This window comes from Equus caballus, chromosome 11 (genome assembly GCF_041296265.1).
Source record: "Equus caballus isolate H_3958 breed thoroughbred chromosome 11, TB-T2T, whole genome shotgun sequence".
Taxonomy (NCBI): Eukaryota; Metazoa; Chordata; class Mammalia; order Perissodactyla; family Equidae; genus Equus; species Equus caballus.
In genome coordinates, this window is record NC_091694.1 from 11759024 (window position 1) to 11768344 (window position 9321).

Genomic DNA, 9321 nt, shown 5'->3' on the forward strand with positions numbered 1-9321 from the left:
TCAAAAAAAAAAAAAAAAAGACAGAAAAATTAAAATTTTAAGTACACATTTACCAGTATTCTAAAAGAAAACGAGTCCATGCAATCAAAATGCACAATCTTGGAAAAAATCATTTGTTTGGAATCAGGAAGAAATGGACCAGGGAGGATAACTGGAATGCTTTAGTCTAGGTGAGAGACAATATGGATTTGTCTTTTTAATAACTGCCCATATTCCTTTTCAATGTGTATAAGTTTTTATACATTAACAATATTGGTACCTTAGCTATAAAAAGGTAATTCCTCTCTTTATCCTGTTGTCTTATATTGCCTTTAATCACTGTCAGAGAGTCTATTTGGTCATTTTAGCTTTCACCTTAGTGTCCAGAATTTTTATCTAAAAAATTTTCTGTTGGGGAGCTAAAAGTCCTATACATTCTCAATAACAAATGTGGCTCCCTTCCCTTCTCCTTCTGGAAGGCGTGTATCTGCATATGGGGAAATTCTGATATGTGATGAGAACACCTACATCTTCAGTATTTTCTCAAACATCAATGGACTATGTCTGACATGCAGTATGTTTCAACTTATCTTATAGGCCTCAATCATCATGTTTCGCATCGTTGTAATACATCGAGCCGACTTACCCAGCTTGATTCCTAGCATGATATTTGTTCCCCCATCTACCTTGGGTGGATTTCTAACTTTTTTGGGAGAGGTGAGAAATGTTACCAACTGTGTTATTAATTTTGAATATGCAACCTATGCAAGTGCTTTGCCAAACCTATAAAGACAGAAAGTAGGCTGGTGGATTCCTGGGGCTGGGGTGGGAATGGGAGTGACAGCAAATGCGTACAAGGTATCTCTTTGGGGTGACGGAAATGTTCTTAAATTGAATTATGGTGTTGCTCTCACAACTCTGTAATATTACGAAATTTCCTTGAATTGTACACTTAAAATGGGTGAATTTTATGGCCTGATGAACAAGATAGCAGTCCTTCCTCTCACAGAGCTTAGTGGAGACAAAGACAGTCCAGCCCCAGGGAAATCAATGCCAGGGGTTGAAAGGTTACAAAGGAGAAGACGAAGGGCCCAGGGAGGGATATGAAACAAAGGTGATGCGCTAGGGAGAGCTGGGGAATTCTTCTGGGGCAGCAGTGTTTAAACAGAATCCTAAAGAATGAGTAAGAATTAATTAGTGGGAGAGTGGGGTGGAGGTAAACATACTCTGTAGAGGAAAGCGAGGTATTGAAACAGGAAAGACCAGGAGGCATTAAATAAACGGAGTGTCATTCAAACAGAAAGAAGTGTACGATGAGGAGAGCAGAGATGCTCAGTTATAGCCCTGCATCATCCTGGATGAAGCGGTTTTAAAGACAGTAGAGAGGGCTTCCCTAATCGTTTGTGTTCTTGGGGTCTAGGGAAAGCCCTCCAGCTGCAAAAATACTTTTCCATTGACAGAGCAATGCCTGGATTCTTGATTGGAAATTCATTCCTTTGCTTTTAAAGCATTTCTCTCCTAAAATATAAATAGGCCTACAAGGTGAAATACATTGACCTAGGTCTGTCACACATTACTTAGGAGGAGTGAGTTACTTTCTGAATGCATTGATTGATGAAGAAAGAATAATTTGATAAGACTAATTATTGGTGGAAGAAATAGTCACCATGGGATAGGAAGGGACCCTGAAAAGGCTTGTGAGGGGCATTTAGGACAAATATTGCTAATATATGGAATTTTTTATGATGCAGGCAACTCTCTCTGTCATACTTTCAATACTTTCACCAAACACTAAACGAAAAGATTAAAAAAAGAGAGAGAGAATAGGAAGGGAGGAACCAACATAGGAAACCTGCTCATTGAGAGAGAGTCAGAGTTGAGTAGGTACCCCCACCCCCCTTCTTTGCAGGCAATTGCTTGTCACCAGCGCACACAGGGGAGCCAAGCTTAATGAGGAAAATATTCAATATGCAAAATGCCAGTTTAGTGAAATGCAAATTGTAAAGCTGATTAATTTCCACTTACCCGTTTATTTTTGGTCTTTTCAGAACATTGCCAAGCACCAAGATAACATTCAACACCCAAATTATGACCTGAGTGGAGCTGATTTTCTCTTATGCCTAATAGTAAGGACTTCCTACCTTTCCATCTATTTTTTTTTCTGGATATTTATCATTTACTGTGATAACTATTTCATCTTGTTTGGAGTGTGCCAACTTTGAAAATGTTTTTAATATAGTGTTAGGTAAAGCAATTACATTTGGACATGATTCTAAATCCTAGAGTTACTGTTTATGTGCATGAATAGGCTGTGTACATCCAGAAACCAACATAAAGTTGATTTTTCATGTGTATTTATCTTTTTTGCTGCCCTCTCCAAATTGGAGAGAGCTTTAAAAAATACAGATGCAATATAACAAATTCTTTGAATTAGAGATAAAAAGGCAAAAATCAAATAATAAAAATGAAAAAAAAAAAAAACCAATTACCTTGGTATATTTAGGGTGAAGAAAGCTACTGTCTTTGAATACAATGTGTCAGTACGTTCCTAGGCACAGGAGGAAATATAGACAGAAGGCCCTGCCCCGTTGGAGCTTATATTCCTGTGGAAGGAGACAGATAATAAACTAAATAAATAATAGATGCTGTGTCAGATGGGTGATCAGGAAAGACCTGGCTGAGAAATAAAGATCCGAAGGAGGCAAGGAAGCAGGCTGTAGGGAAAGTTTGGGGATGAGCATTCCAGTGGGAGGGAGCAAGAGTGACCCCGTTTTGTTCCAGGGTCAGCTGGGAGGCCCGTGTGGTTGTGGCAGAGTGGCCAAAGGGGAGAGTGGTAGGAGAGATAATCACAGAGGTAATAGGGTAAAATGTAGAGTGAATGGAACGTGTTACACAGAGCGTTCTGAGTCACTACAAGGACTTTGACGTTCTTTGAGTAATGGAGGAGTCATTGCGGGATTTGAAGCAAAGTGATGTGATCAAACTTATGTTTTCAAGACCTTGTGTTTTAAAAGAGTAGCTCTAGTGACTGTGTTGAGAATAGATGTTTGGGGAAAGGAAGGAAAAGGGAGACCAGGTTACAAGGTGCTACAATATTATAATGAAGTTATAATGACCTGGGACTTCAGGGGGAGTAGGACAAGCAGGGGTGAGAAGTAGTTGGGTTCTGGATACTTTTGAAGGTACAGCAGATAGAATTTGCTGACAGACTGGATATAGGCTGTGAAAGGAGGAAAGGAGACAGGTTCCACTAAGCTGGGTTGTCATTGTATCGCTGGATTTCTCCCCTGAATTGTAAGAAGGATTCACATTTATTTTACCTGGAGACAAAAGGCCACCAATTTAATTCAAACGTTTAAATAATATTTGTGAATTTGTGCCTGAATATAACTGTTTTTCTTTGCTCCTAGCCTTACTTTCAGGCTTTGCTATTCGTTTTTGTTCTAAGATGCATGGAAATAAAGTGTGGAAAGAAAATAATGCAAAAGGATCCTGTTTTCAGGTTGGGATAAAACTTAGTTTCGTACTAAATATTGTATTTTTAATATTCCTAGATAGTAGTTGCACTATCAACCTGTTAATACGGATTTATATTTACAACGTAAACGGCATGATATTTTCATGATGGTGAGAGGATTGCTTGATTACTGCCAGGAAACAGGACTCTTGGGCAGAGTTCAGCCACTGACCAGCTGAGGGGAAGCTTTCACTTTTTCAAAAAAACTTAATAAGTTCTCACATGGACCATTGTCCCATCAAAGATGATTATATCTCCTTGAACAGAAGAGATAGGATGGAATTGACTGAGTAACTTCACAAGTGGAGGGACTCTAGATGGGGTCAACAGGGAAGGAGACTGAGGTGAATGTCGGATATGATTAAGATGGGCTCGGAGGGAACAGAGAAAATGTAGGTGACCTGATTTTTAAAGAAGCAGCAGTACTTGCTGACCGATTTGAAAGGGTCAAAGATGCTAACTGAAAGTATTACAACACCACTGAGAAAAGGATTCTAGCTACCCAGATGGAAGTTGGTGGCAAAAGCAGAAGCAGTATTCGCACAGCCATCATCCTCACCAGTTTGTTGAAAGGCCAATGGTAAAACCACAGGGAAGCTGATAGTTGAGGCATTTTTGACAACTAGAAAACCACATGTCACGTTTCATTTTCTCTACAGAATTTCCCCCCAAAGTAGAAATGCTCCACCAAATCCAGAAGAATCCGTAGATGAAGACGAAGATGTTCAAGCAGAAAGAATAAGAACAGCGACCGCCCTGACTACTTCAAACTCAGAGGAGGTAGAAAAGCAAGTGACAAAGTGGATTTAATGGAAATAGTCAAGCACTGCCAGGCATAGAGGTTGACATGCTGGTTTTCATTTTGAAAGTTTGGAGTTTGGTGCATTTTCGTAATTCGGCATTTTCATAATCTTAAATATGCAGGCATTTCTTTGGAGTGTTGTGGAAGCTCAAAGAAGAACACCAAATCTAATGGTTTTATTCTTTTTTTTGAGAAAAATGGACTTTGATAAGTAGAGCTATAATTTCAAAACTAAATATTTCATGAGTTGAGGAATTTATGCGAGATTTGTTCTAAAATCCTAAGTAGAGATTAAGATTCTAAGGGTTATTTGACTTAGATGTTGTGATGTTTCCATGAGGTTAGACATATCTCTTCTGGGAAGGCAATGACCACCTTCCATGAAACCATACGGTTTTCTCAGTCCATTTAGAAGAGAGAAATATTATCAACATCAGTGAATGCATGTTACATTTAAAACAAGCTATATGGATTATCCTCAACTCAAAATATAGTTTTCTTTATGACATAGGGCAGGGAAGGTTCCAGTAGGGAGACCATAGCACCATAAAGTCTCTGAAGTTTAAGAGGAAAATCACACTTCCTCTATTCCAGAAACCAGTCATAATTGCCAGCTGTCTACACAAAGAATATGCAGGCCAGAAGAAAAATTGCTTTACAAAGAGGAAGAAGAAAATAGCAGCAAGAAATATCTCCTTCTGTGTTAAAAAAGGTTTGGAAGAATCCTTCTTTTTCATTCATCGTTATTTTTAAAAATAGTGACTGAACATCTATGCTGTGAGCACTGTTGTACTTGCTGAAGCATTCATTCATTCATTCAACATATATGTATATTTGTTGAGTGTGCCAGGGACTGTTTTAGGCTCTGGAAATATAATTATGAAAGAAATAGGCGACATCTTGTCCTCATGGATTCTACATCCTAAGAGGGGTCAATTAACAAAAAACAACTTATGAAGAAAAGTGTCAGCTATCACATAGGCAAGTTCTATGTAGGGCATTCAAATATGTGAAATGACGTGAGTGACTTAGAGTTCCGTTCACTTGGAGTAGGGGAAGGCCTTTCCTGAGCAGTGACATTTAAGCCAAGATCTGGGTGATGAGAAGGTGGCAGCTATGTGAGCATGAAGAGACAAGGTCACCCCAGGCAGAGGAGACAGCGAGGGTAGGGACCCAGATATGGGGACACCTTTGGAGTGGTTGAGACACAAAGAGGCCAGTGTATGTATCTGCAGACGGGAGGGATGAAGTCAAAGAGGTGAGCAGGACCAAATACAGCCGAGAGTCCAGATTTTATACGAAATTAGTGGAATGCCACCGGAAGGTTTTAGTAGGCTTTTTGTCACCATTTAATGTATATTTTGAAAAAATTACACGTTGGGCATTGTTTTTTTCATGAATTTGCGTGGCAGACGAGTTAAGAGGCTTTTGTATTAGTTCAGACGAAAGAAGGTGATGACTTGGACACAGGTGGTGGAATTCGGGATAGAGAAAATGTCCTTGACTCCCCAAGTTTAGGTATCATTTATGTGTGTACTCAGCACGAGCTGTCTACTAGCAAAAACAATCTGGGCACATTTTTAACTGGAAACGTAATCCAGAAAAAAAGAGGCAGATATATTGACATCAAATCCATAAAATTTTCACTAATATTAAATAATTATAGGAGCTAAAGTTCATATTTTGGTGACATGGATTACATATATGTTATAAATTTCAAATGGTACTAAGGGGTACACCTATCTGAGAAGGTTATTGAAGAAACAGGTTTATGTTAATATTCCAATATTGATAGTCAGTCTTCCTTTTTCAGGTGAAATTTTGGGATTGCTAGGACCCAATGGGGCTGGTAAAAGTTCATCTATTAAAATGATATCTGGAGTCATGACGCCAACGGCTGGAAAGGTACTGAGAAATGAAAAAATATTTCCACTCTTGAAATAGGATTTCGTGATAAATATGGGTTATGTCTTTGTAAGACTATACTTTTATATTAATAGTTTAAATAGTTTTTACAATAAATATATGAAGTAATTTCTATAATATTTCTTTGATGCTCAAAAAATTTAGGCATTTATCAGCTGTGTGTCAGTTTCTCAAGTGCGTGATTGGAGAAAAGGCTACAGGTGCTTCTATAACCGGTTTACTTTCTTAGGTGGAATTGAAAGGAAGTAGTTCAGACTGGGATCATCAAGGAGATGACACGCTCAAGTTCCTGGGGTACTGCCCTCAGGAGAACGTGCTGTGGCCCAACCTGACGGTGAAGGAGCATCTGGAGGTGTTCGCCGCTGTGAAAGGGCTGAGAAAAGGAGACGCTTCCGCTGCCATTTCACGGTACAGAGAGGTCACGTGACTCCTTTGTGTCAAGAGGCAGGGAGGCTGTACCCTTGATGGTGAACTCACTAACAAAGCATGGAGAGTAGAAATGATGTCTCCACCTGTTCAGAGTGTCAGTGGTAGAGCAGGGATGGGGGACAGGAGCTGTTTCCTGCATCCCTGATTGAGGGATCGTTAAAAAAATAATTGACGATGTTAAGTGAATGAGTAATCATCCATTTCAGTTCCAAATTCAGAATTCCAGTTATTCTTAAAAACTTTTTATGAGATAAAAAAAATCTTTCATATTTCAAAACACACTGCTTCTCCTTTTGATCATTAGAGTTTTGAGAATAATAGTGCCAAGCTTCCCTCCGATGCTGTTACTCTTCCATGTGATTACATTTTCCCCAAGTTCTCTCTTGATCTGATATTCTCATCCTGTTTTCCATCAGATTGGTGGATACTTTCAAACTGCATGACCAGCTGAATGTTCTAGTGCGGGAATTAACAGCAGGAGCCACTAGAAAGGTGTGTGTGGTATGTGATGTTATTCTGATGGTATTCTGTGATGGTGGCAGCAACCAGGGGTGTTTCTCTGCATTTCAGTTGTGTTTTGTGCTGAGCATTCTGGGAGATTCACCTATCTTGCTTCTGGACGAACCGTCTACAGGCATGGATCCAACAGGACAGCAGCAAATGTGGTGAGAATTATTATAACCCTCAGAGCCAGAAGTACAAATCTTATGTAAAACTTGCATTTTTAAACTGATCTTGGAAAACCAAAACCACTGGTTCTTAATTTAGTGGAGATAATCCATATTATTAAAAAACCCAAATATTTAACAAATAGATTCTCTAATGTTGCATCATATTCATGTGGTATTCACATTAAAAAACAAACCTCTAGGTATTTTACTAGAGTTTTACTTCTTATAATTTGGAGTGTATTTTAATTTTGTCTTTTTTATTGCGATGTCTATAACAGTTTCCTTAGAAACTAGTAACTTACTGACTTAAATTCCCTATTTTCCCCTTTTCCTCCTTTCACCTAATCTGTCAAATTTGTTCATCCAGTTTTTCTTAGTTTTTAAATTCTTTTGACTTTCACATCTCTGAGTTTCCATTTGGGTTAATAAAATTCTCCAATCTGCCGGAGTCCCGCCCCGGCTGAGTCCAGGTACCTGAGGGATGGACGGCGTCGGCGCAATGAGCGGAAAATAAAGGGGACTTGATACTTGGGTTGGTATTAGCAAGTCCAACTTCACTGTGCACAGGTGTCGTATTTATATTTTTCAGGATTAGTACAGAAATAGCTCTACAAATATTCTTGGAGAGATAAGGAAGTAAAAAACGAGCACAAGAATATTTATTAGCATTCTATTCTATAGAGCATAAGGTTAATGGTAGTCTTCTCCACAATTAACTAGTGTTTGTTGTCTCTAAGCTAAAAGAGATAGGTACCTAGACATCTGCTGTGATTCGTGGTAAAGTTAAATCAAAGAGAGAAGGTCCAGGCCTCCGGACAGGACAGCATTCCGTCTGTTTACATCCTGGGGGAGCCATCCCTGCCTCCCTCAATCATTTAAGCCATTAATGTAGATGGTTAATGGGAACAAAAGGCGACTCCAGGGTATCTTATCCCCAGGGCTATCTGCATTCTCAGCGGGCAGTTAAACATCTTTACATTTTCGCGCCCTTTAGGGGGTGAAAGCATTCCTTTGTCTTTTAGATTGCAGAGCTAACAGTCCCTTAAGCACACTGCCAGAGAAAATATCATTTTGTTAGTAAAGTAAAGGGCTGAAAAGCTAAGCTAAACTATATATCTTCAAGAATAAAACACAGAAATAAGTATAGACATAACCTTGATAGAAAGCATGCATATAATTCAGAGAATATCAGGGGTGTCGGCCGGCCATTCTTCACCGAGGGGCATCCCTGCACCCCTCGGCCTTTCTACTCATCAATTATTTATTATTTATTGCTTTTAGGAGAAAACCTCTATAACAGTTCAACAGAAAGCAGAGGGTCAAGAATAATATATAGATACTTCTTGATCATCCACTTAGCCAGCAAACTTAGAAGGACGATGCATATATATATATTTAGACAAAGAACTGGACGGAGAAGGAAACATTAACCAGATGGAGGCCGTAAACCTAACTCGACGTCTTATCTGGGCAGGATTCCTTTCTGCTTGTCTCACATGGGACTGTGTGCTCCTCCGTTAATTAACTGAAAAATATCTTGAAAGTTACCTGCAGGTGGTCACATTCTCTTACTATATCTAATTTTCCCGGGAGGTAGTGCCTCCCAAGCAGCCACCCAAAGGAGTGAAAACTGGAGGTTAAGAAAGGAAAAGGAATGAAGGGCAATTAGAAGCAGCACAGGTTTCAGAACTATGTGAGGGGCCGGCCGGTTATTCTTCACCAAGGGGCGACCCTGCACCCCTCGGCGTTAATCAGCTGGACCCTGTCAAACAGCCAATCAAATGATGTAGCCACGGCTCCCGGCACCAATCCAGTTTTATATTTGTGACTGTCCAATATTTTCCCAACTTTTTTTTTTAAAAGTATATCTTTTTTTTTGTTTTAGGGAGATTGGCCCTGAGCTAACATCTGTTGCCACTCTTCCTCTTTTTTTTTCCCCCAAAGCCCCAGTACATAGTTGTATCCTAGTTGTAAGTCATTCTAGTTCTTCTATGTGG

At 39.4% G+C, this 9321-nt stretch overlaps 1 protein-coding gene across 2 annotated transcripts in view; it reads left to right on the top strand.

Moving 5' to 3' along the window:
- ABCA6 (ATP binding cassette subfamily A member 6) overlaps positions 1-9321 on the top strand; it is a 64012-nt gene that overhangs the window by 49220 nt on the left and 5471 nt on the right. For both annotated transcript variants that reach the window (XM_005597238.4, XM_023652146.2), the window contains exons 27-35: positions 577-696; positions 2028-2105; positions 3390-3481; positions 4156-4276; positions 4893-5010; positions 6112-6203; positions 6454-6632; positions 7070-7145; positions 7224-7318. In XM_005597238.4, coding sequence (XP_005597295.1) covers positions 577-696; positions 2028-2105; positions 3390-3481; positions 4156-4276; positions 4893-5010; positions 6112-6203; positions 6454-6632; positions 7070-7145; positions 7224-7318 — 971 coding nt within the window. The remainder of the gene's footprint in view (positions 1-576; positions 697-2027; positions 2106-3389; positions 3482-4155; positions 4277-4892; positions 5011-6111; positions 6204-6453; positions 6633-7069; positions 7146-7223; positions 7319-9321) is intronic.